The sequence below is a fragment of the Tachysurus vachellii genome, chromosome 5, assembly GCF_030014155.1.
Source record: "Tachysurus vachellii isolate PV-2020 chromosome 5, HZAU_Pvac_v1, whole genome shotgun sequence".
In the NCBI taxonomy this organism is placed as follows: domain Eukaryota; kingdom Metazoa; phylum Chordata; class Actinopteri; order Siluriformes; family Bagridae; genus Tachysurus; species Tachysurus vachellii.
In genome coordinates, this window is record NC_083464.1 from 15,892,133 (window position 1) to 15,908,963 (window position 16,831).

At 35.3% G+C, this 16,831-nt stretch overlaps 1 protein-coding gene across 2 annotated transcripts in view; it reads right to left on the bottom strand.

Moving 5' to 3' along the window:
- Nucleotides 1–339: 339 nt before the first annotated feature.
- The window catches only part of grik3 (glutamate ionotropic receptor kainate type subunit 3), an 81,475-nt gene continuing 64,983 nt past the window's right edge, over nucleotides 340–16,831 (bottom strand). For both annotated transcript variants that reach the window (XM_060869990.1, XM_060869989.1), the window contains 5 exons: nucleotides 13,499–13,617; nucleotides 9,694–9,911; nucleotides 6,036–6,261; nucleotides 5,573–5,823; nucleotides 340–4,437 (listed from right to left, as the gene is read on the bottom strand). In XM_060869990.1, the coding sequence (XP_060725973.1) occupies nucleotides 4,009–4,437; nucleotides 5,573–5,823; nucleotides 6,036–6,261; nucleotides 9,694–9,911; nucleotides 13,499–13,617 (1,243 nt within the window). In that variant the 3' untranslated portion in view covers nucleotides 340–4,008. The remainder of the gene's footprint in view (nucleotides 4,438–5,572; nucleotides 5,824–6,035; nucleotides 6,262–9,693; nucleotides 9,912–13,498; nucleotides 13,618–16,831) is intronic.

The following is a 16,831-nucleotide window of genomic DNA, read 5'->3' on the forward strand; positions in this document are numbered from 1 at the left end:
TTACAAAATCTATTTTTGTAATTTATTTACAAAAACATTACAAAATCTATATTCATAGAAATTCTTTATGTTCATATATAAACCTTGGGCAGTACTTTGATATCAGTTGTTTTAGCTGTACACAAACACCCCACTTAACAAGCAAGAGCGACAATAAGTCCCCAAATAGTATTAATATAATAATGATAATAATAATAATAATAATAATAATAATAATAATAATAATAATAATAATAATAATAATAATAATAATAATAATAATAATTGGTACAATGGAACAATGGAACAATGGTAAAGAACATTTGAATAGATCAAAAGACTTGTAAAAGTTGATTTTATTTTTCTTTTGTTTCATGTAATCTTACAAAACAACAGCATTCACATTGTTTAATAATTCTTTTATAAAATAGAGGTTTATGTTCCATAAATAGGACTGATTCAAATACTCAAACTAAATGTTCTATTTTAAGTTTTAAGCAATCAATACAGAAAAATGTCACTTCGTAATAGTTTGTTCATAAAGGTTACAGAAATATTTGATTAATGTGGTCTTTACACTGTGCCACAGTAAATAATACAATTAAGTAACGAAATGAATTGCTCACAGTGTAAGGATAATTGGGCTTACAGCTGTGTGAAAAGTTTGTGAACACATTGGAACTGGTCTAGATTTCTGTATGAATGGCTGTTACAAGAAGTATGTTATTGAAGTGATGAAAACGATAAAAAAACACAAACCCTCATGAAGACGTCCTAAAGATTTAGATTAAATGGAAAAGCTTTTGTATGGAATTGTGTATGGCTGATCAGCAGCTACATAAAGCATTTGGTTCAGATTATTGCCAATAAAAAAAGATTCCATTTTTTTTTTTTAATTTTATTTTTTTTGTAATGACTGACTATTTAACCCATTTATGTAATGATTCTCTGAAATGTTGAGTGGTGTCTGTTGCATAATGAATCTTTATAATAATGACTTAAATCAGACTACAGAAGCCATTCATTAAGAAATTCAGATAGCAACAAATTTACAAACTTTTATTCCACAACTGGATGCACTAAAAAAAATCTACAAAATACTTATGATACCACAACATCTGGTAACCTTAAATGTGAAAGATAGTTTAATAGCATCTTCACTTCATTTCCATAAGTAACTGAGATCACCAGTTTGAATGATCTGCCATTGTTATTTGTAGATACTTTATTTCTTATCATATTTTGTATTCTTTTAGAATAAAGGCATCATACCACATTCAAGTCTCCCATTTGGAGCCAGATATTTCAATATCTGTGCAAAATAAAATCTATTATGCATTTTAAAGTGATACAAAGTTGCTATCCCAAAGAGCCATAAACAGTGCTGCAGAAAGAAATCATGGAAATCATAATTTTCCTTCAAATCAATGACAGCTATACTGCACTGAGCATAAAATTCAGTTCTTTATTTATGTACACCCAAATATGAATATGTTAAAGGGGGATTACATACATTACAACATTTCCTTTGCTCACACGATACTGCTATCATTCAGTGGTAATGAACATGTACCTTGGGTAATAAAATCACTGTCCTCTAAGTTCTCTCTTAAGTATAGCCATATATCAGATCCTATACTACAAAATGCATGTACAATTTCTGATACAGCATGTGACATTAAAAACAAATGGTGCTGGGAAATAAAGAAGACAATTTACAGGTAAAAATCAGTATTTAGCAAAATACAATAATTCTCCATTTCATCTAATATATAGTCTACTTTGCAAGAGGGTGTGAAAATTACATTAAATTTGAATGGCACATACACAATGAGCTTTCACCGCATCAACACCAAGTCACATGGATTGGAGTTATTTTGATTGTTACATTATTGGCAATAAAAATACCGAACACAAGATGTTTTTTTTTTGTTTTGTTTTTGTCTGTTTTTTTTTTTTGTTTTTTTTTGACACTGTCCTTTATATTTACCTCACAGAGGTATGCAGTCTCTTGAGCTACCTGAAAAGGCAGCAAGACTCTTAGCACCTACTTCTCATAATGCTAACACTGGTCATCTGTATTGTTTGTCACATCTACACAAACTAAGGAAACCTTAGACACTGGACCTAAGCTAATGCAGTCTATAAAATCAGCCACTTAATGTTGGTCACTGTCTAGGAGAAATAAGACTAGTATAAAAAGGGTCCTTTTTTGTCGCTGTATAAGAAATCCAATCATTATGGTTTTGACTTAGTTCTGAGGAATCCCATTTGGCAAAGCCCGAGGCTGCAATGAGCCCTCAAAAGTGGCAAATAAAAAAATCAGGATGCTACTTTCAGCATCATTGTGGACTGCATCACGTCTTCACATATAGCATGCTAAAAGCCTTACTGCTGCTGCAGAGCTTTTAGCTCATGCCTGCAAAATGAATAACGGCTAAAGGCTACGAAAGAGCCAATGCCATTAAGCATTTAGAGATTTTGTAGATGAAATGCACACATACTTGCATGCATACACATACATTTACACACACACACACACACACACACACACTCACACACACACACACACACACACACACAATGAAAGGAGGGTCACTGCTTTAAATGTACATTGTGGGAATGTCGCACCAACAGTGCAGGCTGTAGGTTATTGGACAGTGGCAATTTTTTTGTGAATGTAGATATGTGCTTTCCTGTTCTAATATTGTACATAATGGAAATTACAACATAATGACCTTTTATTTTCTTTTATCATCCTCTTTACAAGTCACTTCACTCAATGACCCAGACAACTACAGAAATAAATGAAAAGCCCGGATACATAGTGTGCTAATGTCGTACTGCAAATGCTATTAACAAAGGCCATTCTGAATAGAAAATCTAATATCCAAACATTAGGCAGATTTTTAATTAGATGTATTTATGCATCTCTATAAATATGTTTCTATTTGAATTGAAATGGAAAAAAGTGAATGTGTTATGCAGAATGCAAATTACTACCACACAGAAGTTAATGAGAAATTTGTTTTTGCTTACTGAATTATGGCAAATGTAGTAGGCTGCATCATATCTTATTATTATGTGGTTAGCAATTATGCCTTAAGATGAGACATTAAAACATATGAAAAATGTGTAAGCGAATATGCACAATAAACAGTTTACCAATCAGTCTTATTCTCTGCACTTTTAGAATGGATGGTGCATTTAAATATCTAACATTTTTTATGGATGGATCTTTGGCAATTATTATGTTAATCAGTCATCTCATTATCATCGAATGTGTACAAAACATCTGGTGGCACAAGCGATGTAGAGCACAAACAAATTGAATTTAGTCACGGCACTATGATAAGACGAAGCACAGCGTTCAGAACCTTTATTACTGTAATTCCATGGAGGTGGGGAACAAGTCTGTTAATTCAAAAAACAATATGCTTTGCTAGTTTGAATTATGTCAACCCTGTTTGTTTTGTGCATTCAATCTGTCAACCAGGAAGGAGGCCACCTTCTCTGTAGCCTTCTTGGAAATGCAGATCGAGAGCTTTGCAGGCTGTGACTAACTGCAGATATTAACAATAATATAATCTACAATTTCAAATTAAATAAAAGGTTCAACAGATTTGAATAATGTAGCCCAAAACAAATTCTCTTGAGTAGCGCCAAAGACCCTCAGTGCTTTCCAAACCCAAATAAAAACAGTGCGAACACAAATTTTCAAAATTAAATTGATGCACTATAAATGGTACTCCAGGTTAAAAATCTACGACCCTTATTTCAGTTTGGAGTTCTTTTATTGCCTTACTTCAAAGAAGCCTCTTATCTCTCTTAAATCATTTCTTCCAATGGATTGCTTGTCTCTTTTCTTCTATGTATGCGTGGGATTGGGGTGGAGGTTCAGGGATGGGGATGGGTTTACTGAGCACTCCTTGATTTCCATTGTATGGATGGTGAACATGTGTTTGTTTTTCATACATAAAGATCAGACTCAGTCTCAGCTAGCTCTGGCCTCATTGTTCTTTTTCTGTCTCAGAGAAAGGAAACAGAGCGTCCTCCCTCCCTCAGTGGCATGGTGGGATACATGGGCTTGAGGACATGGTCATTACCTGGGTTGTTGCTCGCGCCACCGTTCTGCTTGGCTATGTGGTTGCGGGTGTCTCTGCGGTTGAGGGTGAATGCAGTTATCATTTCAGAGCCATAGTCCATACTCTCAGGCACAGCACTGGGCATGTGCCTCAGGTGACCGTCACCCAGGCATGTCATGGAAACACGGGCGTCATTGCAGCGCTGCTGCAGCTCATGCTGTCCTTTCCCGGTAGACGGCGCTCGTTGAAGGTGTGCATGTTGATCACGGCGTCCGTCTTCGCCACGGGTGGTGCATGGTGTCGCTTGTGTTTCACTCTTCTCTCGCACGTGAACGACAGTTTGATCTCTTCCACCACTGCACTGCAGAAAGACCTCTTGAGAGAAAAAAAGAGGCATGGTGGGGAGGGGGGATTACAGCAGAAAGAGGAAGTAAGTACACCCGTGTTAAATTGGTGTAAACGCCAAACCATCTACGTATAGTATAACTGAATTTCATGATCTAAAGTAACCTGGACATGACACCGATATAAATGATGTTTTTTAGCCATTTTTACGCTCTGGCCCGCTGCCTTAAAGACTCTGTCAAGTGCAACCTTTGGTCAAATAATTGGCTAAGCACAATTCTCTTTTTACAATATTCTTGTACCATTTTGACGTGAGGAATGACTTTGTCATTTTTTTTTTATTTTTCATGCACCAGTTGAAATACAAATTCAGTTAGCTGCTGAAATAAAAAATAAGTGTAGCAAATGCAAAGCAGAATTAACAGAACAGCAATCATAAAATATTTCTTACATTGTTTTACAAGCTATCAGCTGTGTCGTGAATATTTCTGAGAAAACATATTACTCTTGGCTCATAAAGCTTATTCAACTTACTTTAAAAATAAAATATCTTGTTATTTAAATATATTTCTTCATAAACTGCCAAAATGTTATTTATAAACAGAGAAAAAAACTGAACACGTGACAGAAAATTAAGCCTATGATCTGAGATCATACGTAATGATCAAAATATTTTGTTGGATCTCTAAGCCAAGGTGTCACTTTGTAGTTATAACTCAAGCTAAATAAATGCCGTTTTGCATTTGCTTTCCACATAAATTTAAAATTTGTAATCGTATCAGCACCATAGTGAATTCAATTATGTTCAAAAGCTGATTCGGTCTCATAATAATAAATGAATAAGCCTTTAGACACTGCAGTCAGAATGCAATGACTGTGTTCTATAAAGGAATTTCAGGTCATTTGACATCACACCATTTAATGTTTACATTTAAATATTTAATACAAATTGAATGGATACAAGTAAATACAGAAATATTAGATATTGGCTTTGTTTCAGAATTTCCATCTCATTGCATATCAGAAACAGAATTGCAGTTTTGCTCAACCATGCTTATTTTTATCATTTACTCAATTTTATTGGCATACCATCCATCCCTATTTTAACCTGCATTTTTGCACCATTAAAACCATGAAAAATCCAAATAAACAAAAATAATCACCTGTTCACGTTCTGCTGTTTTCCGAAGTTTGTAGATAAATTCCCCTATAGCTACAAAAATAGAAAGCACCAGGCCTGAGGCCAGCACAATGAAGATGCCACCTAGGTTCTGGATGCCCATCGGGCCTGTTTCATAGCGTTCATCTTCCTGACAACTGCTTCCACTCCACCATTTCTCCTTCAGCATGTGTAGGCGTCCATCCTCCAGCAAGCTCAAGATGGCTATAGTCACTTTGTCCCTGTACGGTGAGCCTGGAGGACAAGAGTGACACTTCTGTATAACTGGGGCATATTTAATTATTCAGCTACTGAAACAAGCAGACATTTTGAATTTTAATACTGTGTTAGAGCTAAAATTGCCATTTAAATACTGTATAAGGGCCAAGGATATGGACCAGATCAATACAAAATTCCAATTTGAATGACCAGGTTACACCAGCAAGCCTTCATTATATCAACATTACCTTTAGGGGTGCCAATGCCATAACCCTTGCTGTCAATAATGCCTCCAAACTGGGTTAGGTTACAGTTCTTGCGAGTCACATATTCAATGGTTGTAGACTCCATAAGCAGGGCATAATCGGATTTCAGAACCCTTTGGATGCCATCTTCAATAGACTTGACAAGCGATGTGCTCTGTTTACTGCTCATGAAGGCCCACATTTTTTCAAATGTTGAGACTCTTGATTTCTGAAGAAAGAAATGAAAAGAAAAGAAAAGAAATCCAGAAATCATTTGGAATCCTTTGGGTCTCATTAGAGGATATGGGCATATTATTGTCCATTATCTCTTCTTACCCTTCATTAAACTACACACTGTATTAGCCAAGCTTATGCCAACACAGTACACACATATACACACACATACACACACAGGGTAATTAATTAATAAGTACATATAGAAATATACTAATTATACTAAATTTATTGTACATGAAATAGAACTCTAGAATCTAGACCAGAACTGGCCATGAATACCACTGACAAATGAAAGGAATTGTATTCATGCTAATGAAGTTCAGCAAAATCCATGTTTACAACAGTAATGAGTAAGTGGAAACAGCATGTAGTTAACAAGAGAACAACCCATGCACACACACAGGGCTTACACACATGCACACTAAGCCCCCCACCCCCCACCCCCAACACCACCCCAGACACACACACACACACACACACACACACACACACACACCCACAGGCACACACACAGGCACACAGACGCACCAAAGAATTAAATGAACACTTTTTATCTCCTGGGCTTTGGCTCCATTACTGTGAGATTTTCGAACTCAGAACTACGCAGTGCTGCTGTTGACATTGTTTTGTTAACCTTGAGCACCTGTTATTCTTTCCCTCCCTCAAATGCTATTTTCCCTGGTGTCTCACAACGTAATTGAAAGTGGCTGGGAATTGGCTTGAGCCTTGGACTCCTTAGGAATGAATAAGCAAGAGAATGACACAAGTGACACTGATTGAAGCGGCTTCTTTCTCGGCTGGATTACTGCATTCATAATCTATTCTCACAACTGCTTTGCTTGATTTAAGGCAAACAATAACATGACAATATTAAGACATGAGAAAAAACTCTAAACTAGTCTTAGAAAAAGGGATCTTGTGTGGGATTAATGGAGTCCTATGTGAGTGAGTTTAAATGGCATTTCATGCTATTCTACAAGAAGGTCACGTTAGCTGCCATAGCTAATCACAGTTAATTATTGGCTCAATTCCATCAAGTATCTGAAGTGACACAAGAGATTTAGACAAGAGAGAGTGTGAGTACTCTTTGATTAGACTTGATAAAATGCTAAATTAACTTTTCATGTTTCAGGTTTAGAGAGTTGATCTTCAGTATAGCACTTAACGACTTTTCACGGCTGAAATTTTTAACTGCATTTTGTTAACATGCCCCAGTCAAGCTCTCTCTTAGCTAATGAGGAAAATCTAACAGCATTTATGAGTTGAGAGAAAACACCTGTCTCTTTAATCTTCAAATTCTTCAAACCACAGTCATTTTCTCCACTCAAAAAATGTAAGAACAATGATCTCAGAACAAATGCGTGGCAGGCTGACGAGTCCCTTCACATGGAATTTGTGTATTTAAACATTTTGGTCATTGGTCTCTATTTTGTTTTAACTCTCCTAATGAGTATGAGTGTTTAAAGACTTCAGACATTGCATGCCAAAATGCGAGCGGAAGAAGGAATTGACTGCTAACTAGCTAGATGTATTGTATAAACAACACATTTCAGATGTTAATGCAAATAAACAAACAGAAATTATACTTACAGTTTATTTACAATATTTACAAATTACTACATCACTGCAGGCTCTAAGTGATTCTGACGGGCACATATTTTTAAGTTTGAGATGTCAGTCATGTTCATTCCTGGTTTAGTGATTGGACGCTGGTTATGATTTTCCGCCAATCTTCATAAACAGAAGCTGTGTATCCAAAACAAAGCTAGCACTGTTTTTTTTTTTTGTGAACCCACCTGCCCACAGTTCCAGTCACATATTGGTTTGCCTGTTCCGTTAAATTATCATGAGCTATTTTTCGATCATTTGTTTCACTAAAATATATTAACTTCTACAAAGATTGAATTCACCTTGAATTGAATAGGTAAACTCTTGGTAAACAATTCATTGCTGCATTTTATCAGATTAAATTAATCTGAGGAAAGTGCTTTTTGCCCTAGTCTACATACATCAGCTCATAGACATATGTGATTGGCTAATCCCACTGCAATTGACAGGGAAAAGAGAGTATGATCTCTCAATAATACAGTGATCATTATTTTGTTGTGACACAACAGAAATATTTTTCTCTTTTTAGTACGAATTACAACCAGAACTAAACTTTTAGCATTTAAATCTTTTATTCCTGTTTCACTGTCTTCCTCCACATTGATAAATTAATCTTTTAATGTGAAAACAATGTTACTGCCAAATTTAAAAGGATTCTAAGTTGACAATGGGAAATAACTTATCACCTTGATTATCAGCATCATTTTCTATCTCATCACCTAAAGCACTAACAATGTAGTCACAAGCAGTGTTTAAACATGAGCCTCATCACAAGCTTCTTCACACATCGGATCTAAAGTATGTTCATGCTAACAATGATGTGGAAATACTCGCTGATTAATTCAGTCTGTGCTCTTGGTTAAATTTGTTGTTATTAATGTCTTTGTTGATTCTATCACTGAAAAATTTTAAAACTTTGTCCAATAAAGTAAGTATGCAAACACATCTGAGACAATTTCACAGTCAGTATCTCATTACTAACTGAATTAATTAGGCTTATGTTTTTCAACTATGGTATCTGACTATCCGATAAAAAAAATTTATCAGCGTGTGAGGAAAAACTCATGTAGCTGGCAAGGTTTTAGACATCTATAGGTAGACTGAGTGCATTTACTGCTGCGTTGGCTCCTGATCCAACACTGTATTTCAGGCAACTGCCAAGTCAAGGATAGAAATAAATCAAAGTAAAAAAATATTTCCATGTATATTTATGTTTTCTTACAGCATAGATGGATTTATATTATTAGTATTATTGTCATAAGTTAGTTTGGCAGTATACTGCAAAAAGTTTTCCAGAATTCAACCACAGCAACATCCAAGAGGTTTTCCTAGATGACCACACCCATGAATATGTACATAAGTGTATTTTTAAAGGCTGCAAATGTTTTGCTAATGTTTAGATTCCTCAATATAGCATTTGAATTGCTAAGATTTTTAATACAGCATCAGAAGGAAGGCTCAAATGTTAGAAAAATACTTCATACAAAGTATATCAGTAGTGTAAATTTATTTTTGTAGCTAGAAATAAAAAAAAAGTTTAACAGCTCTTTTTCTTTTGAGGAAATGTATTGATTTCCCCCTCGCACATCCACCAGAAGCTAAAAAACGTAGCTCTTGAACTTGCAATTCAAAAAATCTCTTTGATAAAATGTTGCTGTTCTTTAACCTCAATCACTGAGGTTCCATTAACACAGTAATAAAAATAGAAATTGAAAATGAGCATTCATATCACACACACACACACACACACACACACACACACACTCAAACACATATTTGTAAGACATAGAGTGTATCATCAGAAAGAAAATTCTACCTTAAAAAATGACATAGTAGCTCCATCTTTTACTACACCATATTCAATTTTGGTCTGTTTGGCCAGGTCATCAGCAGAGTCAATAGGAGAATCCATTCTCTCCACAGTGAGGAAAGCTGCCAAGTTGGCTGTGTAGGAGGAGATAATGATAAGGGTGAAGAACCACCAGATGCCCCCAATAATCCGTGTGGAGAGAGCTTTGGGCATCAGCTCAGAACCTACAGTGGAATCAACAGTTCATTTGAAACCCTCAAGCCAACTTTTAAACACAGCAATAACAGTAGAAAATTAAATCTCAACCCTGATTGTAAAGTGACATAAAGAATTTAAACACAGCTAGAAAAAGACTGTAAATTAACTGTCAGGAAAGCTCTGTAAATATGATGAATGTTGCATATTTGTTTTAACTTGGCCATGCCAAACAGTATGCAAGCAGGAGAAAAAAAATCAATAAGACATATTGAATAATCCAGGCAGACAGAATTGCTTGAACTGCAAATAAAATGTAATAAAATGTCTTTAATTTGGTCTATGAGTAATGGAAATTCTTCATGCAGTACAGAATAAAGGGAAGATGTTATGGAGGGAAAATGCTAAAAGAGTAGCTGTACATTTTCACTGAGAAAGGCATTATCATGAATAATGGAACTAATATTACAGGCATCATTTGTACATCTCTATTTCTGGCACAATATATTTCTTTTTTTAGAACAGCAAATTCTACTACTACAAAATGTTCATGCTGGAGCTTTTACAGAAAAGTATTATATTTACATAAACAACATGCAGTAAGAAATAATGTGTTTACATTTTCAATTCATGTACTTCTAAAGCTACTGATGAACCATGCCATTTCCATTAAATGCATTAGCTAAAAAACATGATGTACACCAGCCACTGCACACAGAGGCTAGCGCAGCAATTTTGACACGATGTATGTCGGCAAAGATGGTACACAAATGTAGCTGCTAGGTTTTTGTGCTCCTCTTAAACTTGTTTCTGTGTGTAACCAGGCTGCAAGAAAAAAGTGCTGATGTCATGAGAGCCTGTCAGAGATACTGCTGTAATACTGAAACTAAACATCTGCTCATTTCCATAAAAGTGTAGGGGAGGTAAGCTGCTAATCAGCACTAGGAACTGCTCTCGTGGGAGTTGTATTAATGTAATGCCCTGCTTTTAACTCGTGTTATCTTCTCTCACATGCCAAAAAGGTTCAGTATATCATGTTTGAGACTGGAAAAAAAAAAAAAATTATATATATATATATATATATATATATATATATATATATATATATATATATTAGGTATAAGTATTGGAATATAATGTCTGATGAGAAGAATAAGAAGAACCTTTCCATTTCATTTTTTAATACATTTTCTGTTGTTTTTTTCTCTATTTATTTATTTGTTTGTTTGTTTGTTTGTTATTTTGAACTTGTCTTATGTTTTTTATTGTCTATATTAAACACTGGTGCATGTACATTTCCTATTAATCCATTCATGATCTAGACATCTCTTGCTTCTGTCAAGAAGAAGCAATACACCGAACCTTCTTCTGTCACACTCAACTCCCAAACAACATTATTTGCATTTTTACAAAATGACACTGCTGTGAATTGGCATGCCTTTAGTTTAGATACATTGGAACAAGTATACAGGAAGAAAAAACATTGAAAGAGTTTGACACCTGACATCATGAAAGAGGATGACAAACTAGATAAAACAAAACATTTGAGCAAACATACTCTTAATTGATGTCACTTGTATTTTTTTGCAGAAAATAAGATATAAACCCAGTGCCATGCCAAAACTATGCAACTTTAGGGTTTTAAGGGTTATTTTTGTGATATTTCAAGCAACATGAGTTTTTTTTTCTGGAGATGTGGAAACATAAATAGTATGTCACATCGACCTGTGCCAGAAAAGCCTTAACAAGCATTATTTTTAAACTCACAAATTGTAGCTGTAAATGTTTTGCTGTTGACTTGAGGTTGAATATGATCTGATTTCTATGCTATTTCATCAGTAATGGCCCATAAAAAATATTTCTCACTGGCAACAGACTACATGTACCAAAATATCTGTATAGTACATAATTTGCGATTAAGCTTAAGAGAAAGGTATAATAATAATAACAGTCAGCTAAAAAAAGGCACCGTGCTGCAAAAACTGAACCAAAAAGTGGAAGGAAGATAACACTGTAAAATATGTGCAAATACTAGCAACCTGGCTAAACAAATGCTCTTAATGGACAAGCTGCCTCAAAAAAAAGCTACTGTAGCAAAGTCAACTGGGTAATAAAGCTGCAAAGTTCACAAAAATGTCAAGAAGGCGAGCTATAATTCCAACAGCTAGCTAATTAGCAAATAGCTCTCATTTGTCATTTCTCATTTATCTAGATACATAATATATATTCCACCCTTCAAATTACTTTCAAATAATATAACTTTTAATTTCTGATTTAATTTAATTTTTGGATTAGCTCTACCTCTGTCATAGACAAGTTTCAAACATACTTAGGAGTTGGGAATTAAGTGTTGACTTAGATGATATTGTTTTTGACAATAGAGCCAAACAAACTGGACACTGAGTTAATATTTTCTAGGATGACCTGCAAAGGAAGCATAACTTTACAATATATTTTTATACCCTGATAATAATTTTCTTTCTGATCAGAATCGTAAGGAATATCAGCGGCAACAACCATTAAAATAAAATCTATAGAAAAAAGATCTGAGGCTTGCAAGATGACAAACAAGTGCCACTGCCAAAACCGACAAAGGTATTTGAAACACAGGGGGTTTTGAAATGTCATGTGGGTGTTGCATATTGACTTTGTCTCCCCACTATCCATTAGACTGCACTACTCATGAACTACTTATCTGTATCTGTGAACAGTGGCAAATTGATAGGGATTCCAGGCAGTTTGAGGGTAGAGCAGCAGCTTAATGAATTGTATCTAACATTTGCGATCCTTACAGGCAGAGATTCACCACAGAGAACTCTCCGTTTGTCACTTTACATGAGCCTAAACATTTCATTACTTGTTCTGTCTCCCCTGCCTTCTTTATTATGTTTGCTTCATTTTTGGGGGCATCAGTTGCTAATGTGTGCCCATGAGGGGTATTGTGAACAAAAACATCAGGCTTGTGTGTCTCTAATAGCTTTTCTTTTCCCTAATTTTGTAAGACTCCAACTAAAAGCATAAAGAAATTAAATAAAATTCAGGCAAGAATATTTGCAGAGGCACTGAATGTGGGTTTGAGGTGAGATAATGTTTGACATGTTTGTGATGTTCTAGACATCAGGCAAAATATACTAATCAGATATGATCACAACAAAACATCAGGAAAAGAGAATAACTGTTCTGAAAGTTCCCAAAACAGAATTACAGGGGGAGGTTTGTTGGTGGACATGTAGGCAAGAGCAGATGGTAAGTCTTTTCTGTAGTGTCTGTGAGAATGTAATGCCAAGACAGAATCACAGTCATTTGTGAGGTTTGATCCTAGCCCCAACTCCATGCCAACAACATGAGAAGAATTCCTGACAGAAGCCTCATTTCACAGAAACAAACTCTACTGAAATCTTTCTAAACTGCCAGTGCATGTGACGGCTATGTGACACATTTTCTCCTCACATTGGCATGAAGCATGGCAGCATCCTTCCTCTGTCTGCACTTGAAGCCTGAACTCCACATACTCTTGATAGGAAGGGCTTCTTCGTGAGCAGCCACCTCATGCTGCTGTCAGCTGAAGTTCATTTTGAAGGCTTGTTAAGCACACTTTAAACACAGGCTACATTACCTTGCTGCATGAGGGATCCTACGCCAAACCAGAAGCTGTTCAGGAGTGTAAAATTGTTCTCCACCACATCAGAGCTTGGGTTGCATGGATGGGCATCATACCACTCATAAGGGCTAAATCTGCAAAAGATGCAGAAGAGATAACATAAGCAATTATCCATATTGAATATTGTCTGCATTTTCTACTAATTCCATGTTAATCCCAATAAATCCAATCAGTTTTGCCTAGATTACATTTTTGCTTTATTGTGACACATCTTCACATTGAAAGGTAAACATTGTACCAGTTGGATTAGGATACAATGAGATTTAGCCGGATGAAATTATACTATAAAATCTTGTTTGGCATTGATGCTTATAACAGCTTATATGAAGCCCAATTAGTTACTTCAAAGTTAATTAGTATGCATGAGAAGTGGGTGATACAGCAAAACTGTATAACATTTTTTAATATATAATATTTTTTAAGTATTACACAGTAATATATATAGAATACATACCCTATATGCCCAAAAGTATATGGCCATCTGATCACACTCATCACCCTAAATAATAATAACCCTAGAGTTATCCTAAACCCTAACTCTAACACCCGACACCCACTGCTTTTTGTAATAACCTCCGCTCTTCTGGGAAGGCTTTCCATTAGATTCTGGAGCATGAACGTTGGGATCTGTGCTTATCCAACCACCAGAACAGAAGAGAGGTTGCATCTAATGCACAGTCAGAATTCCAGTTCATCCAAATGCGCTTGATCAGGCCTTGGGCCACTCATGTTTTTATTAAAAATTTCAGTCCATTGAAGGGAAATCTTAATGCGATAACATACTGTAAGCAAACTGGTGAATCAATGGCTGCATATATTAAGCAGAGATTAAGATGAGATTATGTTTTAAAATTGCATAGGACAGGGATACACACTAGCAGGGCTAGGGTTAAACAGATTTCTAGCAGGTGCATTCAACCTAATAATAATATTTATTTTTTTTCGTTATAATGCATTTGTGAAACTTACAAGAGCCCACACAGCCCTTGAGTAGTGTCCTTGTTTTAGAGTGCTTAACCTGAATCTGTCCATAATTCTCAGAAAATATGTTGCGTTCCAGTGTTAGAACTGCTCCTTTGGGGAGTTTTATTTCTTTATTAACAGCATAATGCATTATTTACTCTAAATTGACAAACAACATTTTAATGTGAAGTCTTGAGAGAGAACAATAGAGGAGATTGATGGAAAAGAGTCCTCAAGAGTATGCCGTTTATCATGACTATCACTCATGTCCGCCTCTTAACTCAACATTAGAAACCACTGGGACATTTGTCAAACAAATCCAGGGACAAAAAATAGAATGCATAAACGTCATGTTCTTCTATCAAACTAACACTCACCAAAACCAACTTATCTGTATTATGTCTATTTTAGGTCAAAGGACATTACAGTGTAATATGCTTTCATTAGGAGACAATAAACATTTTATCATTGTCTGAACATCATGGTTTCTTCAGACATTTGAAACAGAACATGATCTAATTTTGATTTATCTCTGGTGTTGGGGGAGGCTAGATATTGATATTTGTTAGCTAGGGCTGTGTATATGAACAGTTCAACTCCTCTTATATGATCTCTTCCCAACTTATTAAACTAATAACATATGCTCATCACAATTGCAAGGCTTTTACTATCATGCAAACAAGGTGTCAACTTTTAAGTGCTGACTCTATGAAGCAGGGATTTATACAGAGCTTTGACATCATTATCAAATCCATGCAGTTTTTTTTTTATGTAACGGATATTTATTCCTAGCATTTAATTTTATTTAATACCTAGTATTTATGTACTGTATGGTTCCCAGCAAGATTTTTTAAAAAAAAAAAAAAAAAAAAGGTCACACAATTTAGTTTAAGAGACTAAAATGTAATGCTTATACAGAATTTACTCCATTTATCCTCTCAGTTTGCTTTTTTGAATTCTTTTTTTGGTTATTTTGCACACTACTCTAATTTGCCCACAATATAGTCTAATGGATAAGGTGCCCAAGCACTCATCTGCCTCAGCTGTGCTAAAGCTCAGATGTACTACCTAAGTCTCCATCATGGATAGATATTCTTTAAATTTTCTATAATAATTAAAGTATAGCTTTATCTCTGAGGTTCGTTATGGAGACATACTGAGAGTACTTGCCTCCCTTGGCACTATTCTGCACATAAGGTCTCTAATGAGGGTATCAAGTGTGCGTGGGTTTACCATCGTCAAAATGCTCATTTGGATCGAGTCACTGAATTTATAGTGAATCCATTGCAGACAGTTGGAGATTGAACAGCTATAAATTAACGTATACAAAGTGCTCCATGAGCATGTTATCTTTAGAACAGACCAGAAATGAACCAAAATGTGGGCAAAATTGTAATTTTGTGAGAACTTGAAATACAAACATTAAGAGCATGATTAAAGTGACAAGTTATATTGATTTATTTATTTTTATTTTTGTTTTCATTGTTTCTCCAGGGCTCTGTAGGTTTTGATTAAAAAAAGGAATTGTCATTTGTTCTCTTCCTCCTCTGTCTCTATGCCACAGACTGTATAGAGTCACCTGAAGCAGCAGATCTCAGAAAATTGAAACTTGGGCCAATGTGCAGGTTTTTGTGCAGATAAGGGCAGGAAAAGGCAGAGAGAGGACATGTCCATTATTCCACTATTGATGGAGCGTAAGTGCTTATCCACACTAGTGAGATATTGAAGTCTTAAAATTTAATCTGTATTCCATAGGCATTTTTAATCTTTTTTCCTCAAATTTTAAATGTATATTTTCTGAAGTGTTGCAGTGATGGATTCCACCACTATGCTGAATTCTTAGAAAGCTCAGTTTGTTAAAATTTGTTTATTTATTTACTTTTGTGATTATGCATGGATTTTCAATGAGTTCTCTGGGGTTTCCCTAAAACAGGGGCACTGGCTATGCTAAATTGTCCATGGGTGTGCATGAGTGAATAATGTGTGAAGTGTGTGTGCCTGGTCCCCATGAGTCAGTGTGAATGTACTGTATGTGTGCCTGGTACCCTGCACTGGATTAGCATCCCATCTGGCATAAATTTGCCCTCCTTACACCTAGTGTTTGCTGGGATAGGCTCTGGATTGATCATTAGCAAATACAAATGACATCAATATGTAAGCATTACTAATACATGAATTCATTACATTCCTTTAAAATGTAGACAAAAATCTAAGGATTTGCAATTGTTTATATATACACACTTAAACCATTTCTTTGACATTGTTTCTGTGTTTTTTGTGTCTGTGTGTGTCTGTGTGTGTCATTAAACTTCTAAATAAGTTAAT